Below are 15,841 nucleotides of genomic sequence, written 5' to 3'. Positions count from 1 at the left end.
ATTCTCCACTGTGAATGCTTCCGTTAATACATAAAGGGCTGTGGAGGATTCTACAGCTGCAGCCAATCCATAAGCAGCAGCAGCACACGTGATGCGGTTTGTCCAAGAAATGAAGGGGAGGCAGCAGCTCGATGTTACGTTAGTACGTTAGTACGTCATTACGCGACCAGACTTGCGCTTAAAAAAAAAATGATTGACAGGGCATCGGACTCAAGCCGATGCCAGTGGGAAAACGATTTGAGCCGGGGCTTCAGGGAAGGCGACGCCGCAAAGAGTCACTAGTGGGAAAAACGAGAAAAATGCTCTGGACATAATTGCGCCGCGGAAAAAGGGGAGCAAACGCTAAGTGCGAAAACGGCCAGAGAGATGGATAAACTCAGCAAAAATAAACATGTATACTTTTCTGTGACAATATAAAATAAATATGCTTTCACAATCGTGTAGTGTTTATATTGCAAAAATTTAAGTCTTTCTGAGATCTCCAAGATAATTTATTATTGATGAATAAGTTATAGTTAAAAGGAGTAGTCATCTTAGTATTTTCCTAGAATCACTGAATTGGAAGGGATTTCCAGTGTTATCTAATCCAAATCCCTTGCACAATGCAGAAAATTCACAATTACCTCCCCACCACACCTCCAGGAATCCTTGGCCAAACTGGCCTGGAGAAAATTGCCTCCTGACCCCAAATCTGTATTTCCCTGGGTGTGTAAGAAAGGGCCATGAGAACTAAGCACTGATACAATCCTTCCCACCTGCCCTCTCACATTCTGCCTAAGTTCATAGAACCAGCATGGCTGTCTGATGGCCATAGAGCTGCCAATCCCCAGGTGGGGGCAGGGGATCCCCCGGTTTGGAGGCTCTCCCCCCGTTTCAGGGTCATTAGAAAGCGGGGGGAGGGGAGGGAAATGTCTGCTGGACACACTATTATTCCCTATGGCGATTTATTCCCATAGAAAATAATAGAGAATTGATTCGCGGGTATTTGGGGCTCTGGGGGGGCTGTTTTTTGAGGTAGGGGCACCAAATTTTCAGTACACCATCTAGTGCCTCTCCCCAAAATATCCCCCAAGTTTCAAAATGATTGGACCAGGGGGTCCAATTCTATGAGCCCCAAAAGACGGTACCCCTATCTTTCATTATTTCCTATGGAAGGAAGGCATTGAAAAGGTGTGCCGTCCCTTTAAATGTGATGGCCAGAACTCCTTTTGGAGTTCAATTATGCTTGTCACAGCCTTGATCTTGGCTCCACCCCTAATGTCTCCTGGCTCCACCCCCAAAGTCTCCTGGCTCCACCCCCAAAGTCCCCAGATATTTCTTGAATTGGACTTGGCAACCCTAGATGGCCATCTAGCTTCTGTTTGAAAACCTCCAAAGGAGGAGAGCCCACTGCCTCCAGAGGAAGCCTGTTCCACTAAGGAACCACTCTGTCAGGAAGTTCTTCCTAATGTATAGCTGAAAACTTTTTTGATTTCATTTCAACTCATTGATTCCGGTCCAACCTTCTGGGGCAACAGAAAACAACTCCACATCATCCTCTAGTCTATATGACAACCCTTCAAGTGCTTGAAAACGCTTATAATATCTCCTGTCAGTCATCTTTTCTCCAAGCTAAACACACCCAGCTCCTTCAACTGTTCCTCATAGGACTTGGTCTTCATCTGTTCCTATCGCAGGAACTCTCCAGAACCAAAATTAAATAAAAGGTTATCACTATAACCAAAATCAAATAAAAGATTAGACATGTGCCCTTTATTTGTAGCTCCACATATTAAAATCTGCTGGTACTAGTTTAAATTATCCCTACTGATTAATCATCTGTGATTTTAATTGATTGTGGATCTAAGTTTTAGCCAAATGATTCTGTGGAAGAGATTGGGCTGAGAAAGTATTGTGTTATTCCTAGGCCCCTTCACACAGTACAGTTTTAATGCATACATTTAAAGGGATGGACTCAAACTAAATTTGATGCTTGGTGTAGAATGGAGTTTTCCTTGCCTTCCCTCTCTCTGAGTCAATGGTTTCCACAAGCTGCTCCTCCTAAAAAACAGGGGTGAAGTACTAAGGGTTCTGCAATGTTTTCTGGGGGTGGGGTGGGTGGGATGACAGTCACCCTGACCTTCCATTAAGAGGAAACTTATTTGGGATCCAATTCAAAACATTTAACACATATATCAAACTGGCTGTGCATAGAAAAACAAGTTAAAATTTATTTATCACATATTTCAGATATTTGCCTAATATTATATACAATATCAACATCATAGCAATTTATCTTGCACCCACAGTAATTTAGACAGTTGAAGTAGCTTGCTCAACTGAGAGATCTGTGAACGGAGTGTAATTTACAATGTAATTTAGCACTAATTTATTAATATGATAATGATCTTTCTAATGCATGTTGCATTTAAAATGTTGGATAGTGTCATAATTTGTTTTTCAGGTCTATGGTTTTTCCCCCATTATTTTAGAAAGTGCTGGATGAATGCCAGGACCTGCGATCATGCCATCTTCTTGTGAATAGTTGGGTTTTTGGACCAGAACTATGTCCAGGAGTCACTAAATACCTCCTAGTCTCCTTTAAATGCAAACCTAGTAAGTTGTAGAACAAGCACCTGCCATTTGTGTTTGTATTTTGCTGTTTCTTATAACGGTAGTCCCAGCACAAAAATATTTGCACGATTCTATATGATGCTCTGATGTGGATCACTGCATCAAAGTTTGTGGCTTTCCTATGCATGTTTTCTTCTTCTATGAAGCATGCATAAACATGGTCATTTCTGGTTACATGCATAGAAACTACATGCTGCCTAAAAGCAGTATTATAGATGCTTTTCAGATATGGCATAATGTCTCTGTGTTCTCAGAAATTATTAGAAATAATTGTCTCTTGCATGCAGTTTTTCACAGCAGGACAAAAAATAGGTCCATCAGTCATCTTTCAACTCCAGGAAAGATGTCAGAAGGCAGGAACAGTGATTTTATATCCTTTCATCTCTCCATTTGTGCCCCTTCCTCCCAGTTCCACTTAACCTGTCTGTCCATGTAAGTCAGACCTGTAGCCAGAAAAAGTTTATTTTGGGGGGGGGGGTGAGCACATCATTATTTATTTACTTTATTATGAATAAGCTATGATGTAGTACAAAGTGTCTACAAGGGATCTGTTATAAGTGGGCTCAGCCAGCTCTTTTTCAACAAGTCCGTGTTTATTGAGGAGCAGTCACTAACACAACAAACTAATGGAATTAATATATACAATCAGAGTATAGAAAATCACGGCCCTTAGGCAGGCACTCACCAAACCCACTGAGTCCTCTAGAATCCTTCATTTGCATTTCTCTCCAAAATGCCTTGCTTCCTAATTGGCTGACTGAAGCAGAACAGCCAATCAAAATGTGGGCATCAGGATCCTGGCCTCCTACAGATGTTTGCTTCAGTTTAGGCATTAACCTAGTACATAACAGGATCATTCTACAAAGAAGATTAAATGATAATCTGTTTTGTTTAAAACCAAATATCTCCTTCCTTTATTTACACATGATGAACAGTCTTGTAAATGCATGAAGATCCCCACCGCTACATTGTAGGTTCCATGGTCCTTGGAATCAGCTTTTCCAGGGATCAGATGGGACTGATAGGAGAAAGAAAGGCAGAAAAGATTTGCGATATTCTCTTGGGAGCAACTAAAGGCCAAACACCAACTTGTAACAAAGATGGAGTTAACAAGGGCTATGCACCAGCTGAACTTAGTTGTGACTAGTCCCATTAAAACCAACATAGCACATTATTCATTACTAACTTTAGTCCTTTTGCTTTCAATGGGACTTAGTTTTAGCTATCTGCTTAATTTTACTTTTTTGCTTCAGTCACCAATCTTAAATTCAGAACCATGAAGAGAAATGTCAGTGTGGGGATGTCCACAGATGCAGCCAATTGTGCAAGGAGTGATTCCTGCGACCAATACTGTTAGAAAGAGAACTGATGCAGATATGTAGTATTGTACCTGGTAGTGATTGATAGGGATCTTACAGGAGAAAAACACAGCCACCTATTTGCATGAACTTTCCTCCTAAAATAGACAGTTAATGAAATAGCCCCCTGCCCTCATTTATTAGTTAGAGTCCTTCAGTAAATGTGTGGCTGTGCTACCTCAACCCAGCCACCCACAATAGTAAATGTATACAGCAATAGTAAATGTACAAAATCTTTCTGTTATCACATTCTGGGATTCTAAATATGTAATTTCTCTTGCTAAAAACAGCTGTATTCTTTTTTTTCCAGCTGAATATAAAAGCAGTTCAGTATGCGAAAATGAAGAACTGAAGCTCCACTGTAAAGAATCAAAATTCCTTAACATATATTCTGCATCATATGGCAGGTCTGTGCACGAAAAGGATGTCTGTTCCTCAGAAGTAGGACATCTCCCGCAGTTTGGTAAGTTTTATGTTTATTATTTTATGTTTATAAAGTATTTATGCCCCTCTTTTCTTAGTAGTCAGTTGATCTTGTAAATGTATTTATAAATGACCGTCACAAAATATATTAATCATTTAATTAAATTTATAAAAGCATCATCTTAAAAAACCCTCAAAAATATGTAGCAGCAATTTCTATCTTTAAAAACAATGATATCTTCCAGCCTGTTAAAATGGATATCGACAGCTGGCTGAAACCAACAAAACGACCGAGCATGCATCAGAGGTTAGTGAGGCAGCAGTCCCAAATATGAACCCTACGTATGAGTATGAATGTATTGTATGAGTATGAGTATGAATGTATTGTGTTGTTCAGCTGAAGTCTTACTAGCAAGCATATGCTGACACTCTCCCTAAGACTTAGGCGGTGAGTCCCAGTTTTCGTTTCAGAGTTACAAATTTGTCCACACTTAAACACTTAGTGAACATGTCTGTGTTAATATCAGAAGAACAGTACTGTAACATGGTCAAACCTCTATGTACAGTCTCCCTGACATTCTGATAAAGAATGTTAATGTGTCTACTTCTTGTTTTGACACCTTGTGCATCTGCCAACTGTTGAACAACAGTATTGTCACAAAATACACACATAGGTAAGTTACATTGCATGTGTAGGTCTATTAGTAGCTGATATAACCATTCCAGATGAACAACACAAGCACTTAATGCAGAAAACTCTGCTTCACAAGTGCTAGTTGAGACGTGTGTTTGTCAAAGATTTCCACAACACAAGAGCTCCATGCACATACACAGCATAGCCTGTTGTGGACCTTCCATCTTTTCTGTCTCCCCAGTTTGAATCACTGTAAGCTGTAACTGGTTGTACTGAAGCAGTGGCTAGCACTAATTTGTTTGCAGCAGTACCTTTTAGATACCTCAATACCCTTTTTGCTGCAGTCCAGTCTTTCATAAAAGGGCACGCACACTTCTGACACAACATATGAACTGCAATGCAGATATCTGGTCTTGACCAACATGCTACATACAGTAGGGACCCAATTAGTGACTGATACAATGCCTTGTTTTCAAACACTTTGTCATCAGGCTTTTTACCATAGCTCATAGTCATTGGTGTGGTAACACAGTTTGCGCTTGTCATAGTATACTTTTCAAGCAGCTTTGTTATCTTATGCTCCTGACTGAGCTCAAAACATCCATTTGTGTTTCTTGTTATGTCTACTCCCAAGTAGTGCTGAATGCCGCCCAAATGTTTAATTTTAAACAGGTGTTGAGTTGTTTGTATAAACCATTGCAGCTGCATATCATCATGGAACAGAAAGCATAAATCATCTACAAAAACAAACAGATAGCATTAAGTTTTCCCAGTGGTTTTGCTAAACATACATGGGTCAGCAATTCCCTGTGTCAACCCAAGATCAGTTAAGGCTTTGCTCAGACATTGATTCCACGCTCTTGCACTCTGCTTTAAGCCATACAGAGCTTTGTTAAGTCTTAACACAAGGTTCTGGTTAGTGCTTTCAAACCCTGGGATTTGCTCCATGTAGAGCTGTTCATCTCTTCGGGCATTTAAATAAGCAGTTGTAAAATCAAAATGATGCACCTGCATCTCATCAAGTCCAACTTTGCACAATACTGTTTTTAGCGTATCGGAGTTGACCATAGGAGCAAACCATCATAGTCAAATCCTTCAACTTGAGAAAACCCCCTTGCTACTAGCCTGGCTTTCCTTTGCAGCCCACCGTCCGGTAAGGATTTCAGTTTGAATATGCAGCGGCAACTGATAACATTTTTGTCAGCAGGCAAATTAGTCAGAGTAAACACTCCATTTTCAGAAAGAGAATCATGTTCTGCTTGCATGGTAGTCTGCCAAGCTTGTCTTTCTGACTCAGGCAAGGTCAACACTTCCTGATAACTTTTCAGCTCTTTTACATACACATGATTTACAGTAGTGGTATCAAATCCGAATTTGACTGGAGGTATACCCTTTGTACTTCTGGTAGAAACTCTAGGCATCTGTTGCTCACTCGGTTCACTCTCAGAGGATTGTTGCCTAGGAGACACTATCTCTTGTTTTACACTTTTAGTTTCCTCTGATAACGGAAGATTGGAAGCTCTTACCGTGAAGCTTCCTTCTCGGTGGTCCTGGAGTGGGACGGTCCTAAACTGCTGGGAGTAGGCTCCTCCTCCAGAACAGGGTCGTTGATTGCTTGATCCGGCCTGGGGGAGGGGCCGCTCTTTTAGGAACTCCCCATCGACCTGGATCTATAAAACAAAATTCTGCATCATGGTAACAAACCACATGGAGACCATACTGATGCAACTCCATTTTAATAACTGCAAACAGCAGAAGTAATGGTAAACAGTCAGAGCCAACCTCCGCTTAGAGGAGATAATACACTGGGTGGGATGGACCGTCCCACTCCAGGACCACCGAGAAGGAAGCTTCACGGTAAGAGCTTCCAATCTTCCGTTCTCCGGTGGTCCCTGGTAGTGGGACGGTCCTAAACTGCTGGGACATACAAAAGCAATATGTACCCTGGGCGGGGACCTCTACCTTCAGTGTATGACCTGTTGTAACACCCTGCGACCAAAGGCCGCTTCAGCTGCTGCCCACCTATCCACCCTATAATGCCTGGTGAAAGAATGGACAGAACTCCAGGTGGCTGCCCTACAGATGCCTTCTAGAGAGGAGAAGGACTTATATACTGCAGAAGTAGCCGCTCCCCGTAGGGAATGTGCCGTGACGCCTCCTGGAGGCTCCAGCCCAGACGCTGTATATGCAGACGAAATACACTGCCCCAGCCACCTGCTCAGAGTAGAAGCAGAAACTGGTTTTCCCCGCGAGGGGGAATTAAAGGAAACAAACAAAGACTCTGATCTCCTAAAGTCCTTGGTTCTATCTATATAAAAACTCAAGGCCCGCCTCACATCTAACCGGTGCTACTCCTCCTCCCTCTCGTGTTTGGGATTAGGACAGAAAGAAGGCAAAACCACATCCTGTGAGCGGTGGAAAACTGAATTTACCTTAGGAACAAACGTTGGATCAGGTCTTAACACCACCCTGTCGTTATGGAAGGTACAAGGCCTGCAACTCGGACACTCTGCGGGCCAAAGTAATCCCCACCAAAAACAACGTTTTAAGGGTAAGGTCTCTCAGACTACAAGTGGCCATGGGCTCGAAAGGCGCATGACACAACGCCTTTAACACCACATTTAACTTCCAAGTAGGGAACCTATGTGCTGTAGGGGGATTTAACAAGGACACCCCCCTCAAAAAACGTTTAACGTGTGGATGCAGTGTCAAGGAACCCCCTTTCCTAGTTCCACGCACCGCCGAAATAGCTGCCACATGTCTACGAAGGGTATTAGTGGCCAGCCCCTTATCCAAGCCCTCCTGCAGGAACAACAACAGCTTCCGTACAGGTAACTTCAAAGGATCCCAGCCCTTTTCTGCACACCAACTGGAAAACACCCGCCAAGTGTTATTATACACCCGAGTGGTAGAACCCTTCCTAGATGCCAGCATAGTGTCAATCACTGTTGAGTAAAACCCCAACTTCAGTAACTGCGACCGCTCAACCTCCACGCAGTTAACTGCAACATGTCCAGTTGAGGATGGAGTAATGTCCCTTGTTTCAACAACATCTCGGATACTGGAAAATGCCAAGGCTTCTCCATCGACAGTCGCAAGAGATCCTGGAACCATCCCCTTCTTGGCCAGAAGGGGGCAATCAGCACCAGCTCCGCGCAGTGTTGAAGAACCTTGTTCACCAAACGCGGAATCAGTTGCAGTGGTGGAAAGGCGTACAGTAGGCCGTCTGGCCAGTTGCATTTGAGAGCGTCTACGCCCTCCGCCTGATCGTGTCCCTGTTTGGCAAAGAACCGCCGCACTTGACGATTTTCCGCGGTTGCAAACAAGTCCACTGCCACTCTGCCGTATCTGCGCTGAAGAGCCTGGAAGACTCTCGTGTCCAGGGACCATTCCGTCTGATCCAGCTGTTGACGGCTGAGCCAGTCCGCCAACCCGTTGTCTTTCCCGGCTATGTGCACCGCCTTTATGGATAAGAGATACCTCTCTGCCCAACTCAGTAGGCTGTTGGCCTCGCTGCACAGTTTCCTGATTCTGGTCCCGCCTTGTCGGTTGACATAGGCTTTTGCTGTCACATTGTCTGTCTTCACCAACACGTGACACCCCTGAAGCGTAGTCTGAAAATGTAACAACCCCAGACGAATCGCCCGCAGCTCCAACAGATTGATGCTCTGTCGAGACTCCAGCAGAGACCACTGACCTTGACACATCACCCCTTGAGAGTGCGCTCCCCAGCCGGAGAGACTGGAATCTGTCGTCACCACTATCCTCTGCGGTTCCGTCATAGCGACCCCCTGTTGAAAGTGAAAAGGTTCCAGCCACCACTGGAGTTGTCGCCTCAGCTTCGGTGGGAGAATCACTAGCCTGTGCAACTTGCGAGTTATCACGTTCTGATAAGGAAGCAGAAAGCATTGCAGGGGCCGTAAATGGAAACGCGCCCAAGACAGCACATCCTGGCAAGATACCAGAACCCCTAGCAATTTTGCCAGGGTCATCACAGGAACCTGAGTCAATGCCAACACCTCCTCCAACAAGGATCTGAGTTTCACCTGTCGTCCTTCCGACAAGAACACTCTGTATCTCTGAGTATCGATCAGGACACCCAGATGCACTATCTCTTGCATGGGAATAAGGTTGCTCTTTGTCCTGTTGACCACAAACCCGTGGTCCTGCAGAACCAGAAGAGTCCGCTCGGTGTCCTCCAGACTCTGCTGGTACGAAGATGCCCTGACCAACAAATCGTCCAGGTACGGATGAAGAGCCACGCCCCCCATCCGTAACTGAGCAACAAACGCCACCAGGACCTTCGTGAACACTCGCGGGGAAGACTTGAGCCCGAATGGCAAAGCCCGGTACTGGAAGTGCCTTCCATCGTAAGCGAACCTGAGAAACCGCCTGTGACTTGGTCGAATAGGCACATGTAAATAGGCCTCGGACAGATCGATGGACGTTAGAAACTCTCGCTCCTGCACTGCCAGAAGAATGGAACGCAACGTCTCCATCCGGAACTTTTTGGTTTTGACAAATCGGTTGACCCATTTTAAGTCCAGAATAGCCCGGGTATCGCCATTCTGCTTCGGAACCAGGAACAAGATGGAGTACACCCCTAGACCCCTCTGAGTCAAGGGTACCGGTTCGATAGCCCTGATATCCAGTAGATGCTGGATAGCGTCCAGCATCCCCTGGTGCCTGATCGGATCCTGCTTCCTCAGGACTGGACGAAACCTCCGACGTGGGAAGACTTCCAGTTCTAACGCGTAGCCCTTGGACACCGTGTCGATCACCCATTGATCTGCAACCGATGCCTTCCACTGAGCCGCAAAAAACTGTAGCCGCCCTCCGATAGGAAGCAGTTCCAGCCGCATGGCATAGTCATTGTGACCCTCCCTTCTTGGAGTCACTCTTATTTCCCTTGTCACTACGGCTGGAGAAGGGTTTGGTATCCCTACTGCGAGACTGCCACTTCCCTCAGAAAGGCTTAAAGGGCGCAGGCCGGGAGAATTTCTTAGAGTCCCGAAAGGGCTGGAAGGGTTTCTTAGACTTAAAATCCTTCCTCTTAGAAGGCAAGACCTTCTTCTTGTCCTTCCCCTCAATAAGGAAGCGCTCCAATTCGTCCCCAAAGAGACTAACACCCTTAAACGGAACAACTGCCAGTCTAGCCTGCGCAGCTGCATCGGCATCCCAGGTTCGAAGCCAGACATTCCTGCGCACTGCTACACTGCAGGCCACTGCCCTAGCAGACAACTGCATAGCGTCCAGAGTCGCATCTGCGATAAATGCTGTGCCCAGGGCTATTTTCTTGAGTTCATCCTTGAACTCTTTTGGCGCATCACTATCCGCAGATGCCAGATTAGAAGCCCATGTATACACTGCGCGTGCAAACAGAGAGCCCGCCGAAGAAGCCCGGATGGACCAGGCCGAAGCTTCAAAGTTTTTTCGCAGTGCCTGTTCCATTCGCCTATCACAAGCATCCTTGGGTAGCCCATCCGCATCCATAGGCAATACCGATGTGGATAATAAGCTATTCACAGGATCGTCCACTAGGGGCAATTTCAGACGCTTAGTAGCCTCTGGGCTCAAACCATACAGTTTAGAAAACAAATGTGGATTGGATTTTGGCTTGGCCGGATGCTCCCACTCCGCCTTAATCAAACTAAAAAAGGGGGCGGGCAAGGGCACGCCAGTCTGAGCAACCCCCACTTTTGGCATCATTTTCCCTGAACCTGCAGGCAAGTCCGGGTCTAACTCTGCTTTCTCTTTAGGAGTGGTCGCAAAATCCAGTTCCCTAAGGACCTTAGGAAGGAGTTTAGAATAGTACTCCACAGGGAAAACCCTAGACTGTACCGAGGGAGTATCATCCTCCTCCTCAGAGAGTTCTCCCGCCTCTTTTGCAGACAAGTCCCCCGAGAAGGCAGACTCCTCTTCCTCATGCAAGCTATCGCTGGGAGAGTCCAAACCCCTACTCAAGCTTGCTTTCTTAGAGACCGTAGGAGCTGTGGCAATGTCCAAACCTGCTTGCCTCTTCCTCTTCTGAGAGGGAGCAAGCACAGCAGTGCCTTGGGCAGGGGCAAATTCCTTGCTAAGTTCCCTTTTCAACCAAGCCAGTAAATTTAGTTTGGCATTTTCTCCAGATAAATCCGGGTCAGAGTCCTCACGATCCTTTTCAGCGGTGGATCCAGAATACTTTGGGATGGAGAAATCGCTGTTTGAGCCTGTCTCCTGTTCCCTTTCATCAGCCATCTCAGCTCCACAGGAGGCTGAAACGAAAGTGAACAAAAGGAAAAAAGGGGAAACTGCCATTACCAGGCTAACTGCCTGAAATAGTGACCTCTACTGCGAGGTAAAAAACAACCCCGCCCCCCCCCAGGCCACGCGACGCGTGCCTGAAAAGGAGAGGCCTGATAAAAAACAACGGCCTTCCCACCCCATTCAGAAAGGCGGGAAAGGCCAGCTGCAATTCCCCGGGTGGGCCGTCCTCATCACAGCAGAGCCCGTCCCAAGAAAGGAGGCAGAATATGCCTCATAAGAAAACTTCCTGCTTTCTCTCTCACAGCTTACCAGCACTGGAGTAAACTCGCTGTCTGAAGCTTCCCGCTCTTTCTACACAGCGCCCGAAGTCTTCCCGGACAAGAGCGGGCCCTGGGCGTCTGCAATACGCCAGCCGGCGCTGCGTGGGACCAGACCGAAGGCTGCCGCTCACCCCACCCCCCGTCTCAATAGGCAAAGGAAGGGGCAATCTCGCTTCCTCTCTCCGCGGCAACCGCAGGCTGAGCCGACCTTGTTAGGGAAAACCTCAACGCAGACAGCCAAGAACGCTCTGCCTGCCGCCGATGTGGCTGAAGTTAGAAGGCAGAGACTCTGAAGAGAAAAAACTCCGTCACTTTGATCAATGTGCTCTCAAAGCACAGCGAACACGTCCTGTTCTCTCAACAGGGCCGTTTGGACTGAGGAGTTCCTCAGGGAGTGGCTCCTCCCCCAGGCCGGATCAAGCGATCCTGTTCCGGAGGAGGAGCCTACTCCCAGCAGTTTAGGACCGTCCCACTACCAGGGACCACCGGAGAAGGGGAGTGCGACCTGCGAAGGCAATTCATTAGCATGCACTCTGTGCCAATTCTGGTCTTCACAAAAATTGGCAGACCTGCTAAAGCTCAGCGTTTGATGTTCATTAGCAAACCTGTATGCTTTCATTCCAGTCTGATAACCTAGGAAGAGAAGCTTTTTGGAGCGAGCTCCCCCTTTTCTCCTCTGATTTAAAGGAATATTCTCCCAGAACTTGGAGCCAAAAATTCCTAAATGCCCCAAACTGGAGTTTGTGTTGTACAACACCTTATAAGGTATGTTGTCTATGGACCTAGTCCAAATCCTGTTGCTTATGTAGCATGCAGCCTTCAATGCTTCAGCCCAGTAAGTGATAGATCAGCATCAGTAAGCATAGACTGCATCATGTCCTGCAAAACTCCCCCCTTTTTCTCAGCCACACCATTCTCCTGAGGTGTTGACACATTTGCCACTCTGTGAGTTATACCTTGTGCTTGCAACCATCTGTTAAATTCTGAAGACATGAATTCGCCTCCCATGTCAGTCTGCAAAGCACATAATTCACTCCATTGTTTCTGTACCTTCCGGGCCCAATATTTTACTGTTGTGAACGTCTTTTTGAGCACATACACCCATGAGAATCTGGAAAAATCATCAACCAAGATCAGTGCAAACCTATTAGAGTGACTTTTGGGGTAAGGTCCTATCACATCTGCATGTACTAAAGCCAGCGGTTTTGCAGACACTCTATCACTTTTCCTGGCAACCGGGAATGCTTTTGATTTTGTGCATTTGCACACTTCACAATCAAGAAACACTTTGCATTTCTTCACTCCCTCATGCCCCACTATAGCAAGTGTTTTGCTGATAGTGTTAAAACTGGCATGCCCCAGCCGTCGGTGGAGCAAATGTACACAATTATCATGAGGCTTTGCGTTAGTTACAACCTGTGCTCCCACAGATAAATTTTTAATAACATAGACATTGTTTTGCAACCTTCTCACAGCAAACACTTGGCCACCCTTCATTATTTTGCAAGAGTTGCTGGCAAAAGTCTCAGTAAAGCCAGCTTTGTCCAAAGCAAGAACGCTTAGCAAATTGTTTTCAAGAGCAGGAACACACATCACTTCTTTAAATGTGCGTTGAAGTGCTGGGAATGTGACACTTTCCTGACACCGTACAGCAGAGTTCCTGCCGTCAGGTAAACTCACATGCTGCAACGTTGAGGACTGAATGTCATGAAGCAGGCATTCGTCTCTGCAAAAGTTCTGAGGCGCTCCTGAGTCAAAAATTCACATCCCACTTGCAGCAGCCACATCTGTGACCACCAATGTGGCTTTCTGGCTTTCTGGCTTTCTGCCTTTCTTCTTTCACTCCAGGCACGATCGTTTCAGGTGCTTTGTAGACCCACAGCAGAAGCATCTGCATGCTTTCAGAGCAACTTGAGATGCTTCTCCATGCTTTTTGCTCTCTGCTTGGCCGGTCTCGCAGCTGGCCCCTTTCACCTCCTCCACTTTGAAATGTTATCACATCTCTGAGAAACTCAACTCCCTCTGCCTGTTTTCCTCTTCCAGCAGGCGTCCAGTGACGTAAGCCAAGGTTAATCTGTTCATTCTGTAGATTCTAGTGAAGTTATCAGCATATTGTAATCCACCGACAGGTAACTGAGAATGATAAACACTTTATCCTCATCTGGTACAGTTTTTCCATGCTGCTCCAGTTGCTTTTTCATCCTTAACATCGTCTCCAGCAGCTGGATGGTCTGGGGGAGTATCGACATACAGCCACAGACCTTCACGCTTAAAATCATGTTCCATCTGAAGAGCCCACACATTATAATTAGTAGAGATGAGCTTCTCCACCAGCAGTCGGTGCCTGAGCCATGCTGTTGTCTCCGTCCGGCATCTGATCCTCAGAATTACTCCTGTCCTCCGAGCTATTATCAGAAGCCTGGCTGAGAACGTTGTCCTTCTCAGCTCCAGAAGTGGCAGCTGCAGACATCCACTCAGTCACAGGTCACCACAGCAGTCCAGCCTCGTTCAGAACCTCCAGAGCACGGTGCAGCGGAAGCCTGCTGGGCCTATAACCCTGTTGGCATATTCACTGGTATGCTCTGGATTTGTGAGGCTTAATAATAGACAGGAACAGTTGCACACTGACTTGTGCTAACTATTTACATTTACTTACAAATTTTACAGTTTATAGTTATTCTGGTATACACTTGACAAAGTGCTCTGCCAGACAACATGTTTGAGAGCAGAGATGAACTTTACAGGCTATTCACAGTTATATACATATAGCAATATAGAAGCACCAATCAGCACGCAGTGCCGAGTCATCCTGCATAAGCACAATTACTCTGGACAGAACCAGTATGAACCAGATAATGGAAGCTGTCAGGAACTGTCACAGATCATGAACTGTCATAGATCATTTGCAATAGACTCCAGCCTGAAGTCTTACTAGCAAGCATATGCTGACATGTAGATGTATATGAAGATACCTATATATGTATAACTGTATGTGAGTGTATTAGTATTTCTATATGAAAATATTTTTATAGATTGACTTGGTTTTGTCCGTCTCCAAAACAAAGGTTAGCATGGGAATATAATTTCGATAGTAGGCTTGTGATTTGTTAACAATTTGATATATTCATTGCTGAATACTTAAAGAGGTTAATGGAAACTAAAAAAACCTGAAAAAATATATCAATGTATTTTTGAAGATAATTAATATAACTAATGTTTATTACAAGTTTTGATATTGTGGTTAACACAGTTTTATATAATGTTGATAGACCAAAGAGAGTATTCAGAAATACGTATATGTTTCAGCAGGTTTTTTTAGGTTTGGTATAGGCAGTAGAAATAATTCTTCAGTAGAATGGGAAGGTGGACTATCTAGTAAGGTAATTTGTTTTGTTTTTTTTAATTTAGTGCCCCTTCATATAAAGTATTCTTTTCAGACAAGGAAGCTTTAGTTATAGCTTCCTCTTTCTCCCCATTGACTTGGGAAGAAATTCTGAGAAGTATCCCTAAGGGAGTTAGGTTAGTAGTTTTTTGTTGTTGTGCTATAGCAAAGTTAAGTACTCTTAAATCATGCCATAGATTTCATATTTACAAGATTCATAGTTGGAACTGTAGAGGTCTTAATAACCCAGTGAAGCGCAGATGACTTTTCAACACTATGCAAAGAGAGCGGGCAAATATCCTATGTCTTCAGGAGACACATCTGAAAAATGCTAATTCTAAAACTTTTTTATTGGTTTAATCAATGTTACCAGGCTTTAAGGACATCGAAGTCCAGAGGTATAGCAATCTTGTTTTCAAAATCTGTACCTTTTCACTGCCAAAAATCTGATCCAAAGGGTCATTATATATTTGTTAGAGGGGAGCTTGATGGCCAATCACTCACAGTCACTATATACACACCAAATGCAGATCAGAAAAAATGTATTAAGGCAAGTCTTAACGTTCTAGCTGAATTCCAAATAGGTGAAACTATAATTGGTGCTGATCTGAACTATATCATTAACCTCAAACTTAATAAAACACACAAACCTGGAAAAAAGCTACAAAACTACAGAACTATTAGATATTTTGGACTCATTTAGTCTTGCAGATGTATGGCGTCTCCTAAATCCTAATGTTAAACAGTATACATACTACTCGTATACATCAAATTCATACAAGAATTGATTATCTTTTTGTAACTAAAAAACTAATCAAGTGCAAGAAGCAGATATAGGACCACGTATAATTTCCGACCACTCTTG

At 44.8% G+C, this 15,841-nt stretch overlaps 1 protein-coding gene across 2 annotated transcripts in view; it reads left to right on the top strand.

The window, feature by feature from the left end:
* The window catches only part of EVA1C (eva-1 homolog C), a 118,149-nt gene that overhangs the window by 86,366 nt on the left and 15,942 nt on the right, over window positions 1-15,841 (top strand). For both annotated transcript variants that reach the window (XM_060234323.1, XM_060234324.1), the window contains exons 3-4: window positions 2,472-2,595; window positions 4,282-4,434. In XM_060234323.1, coding sequence (XP_060090306.1) covers window positions 2,472-2,595; window positions 4,282-4,434 — 277 coding nt within the window. The remainder of the gene's footprint in view (window positions 1-2,471; window positions 2,596-4,281; window positions 4,435-15,841) is intronic.

Source organism: Heteronotia binoei, chromosome 3, assembly GCF_032191835.1.
Source record: "Heteronotia binoei isolate CCM8104 ecotype False Entrance Well chromosome 3, APGP_CSIRO_Hbin_v1, whole genome shotgun sequence".
Taxonomy (NCBI): Eukaryota; Metazoa; Chordata; class Lepidosauria; order Squamata; family Gekkonidae; genus Heteronotia; species Heteronotia binoei.
This window is presented reverse-complemented; position numbering and strand designations above follow the sequence as displayed.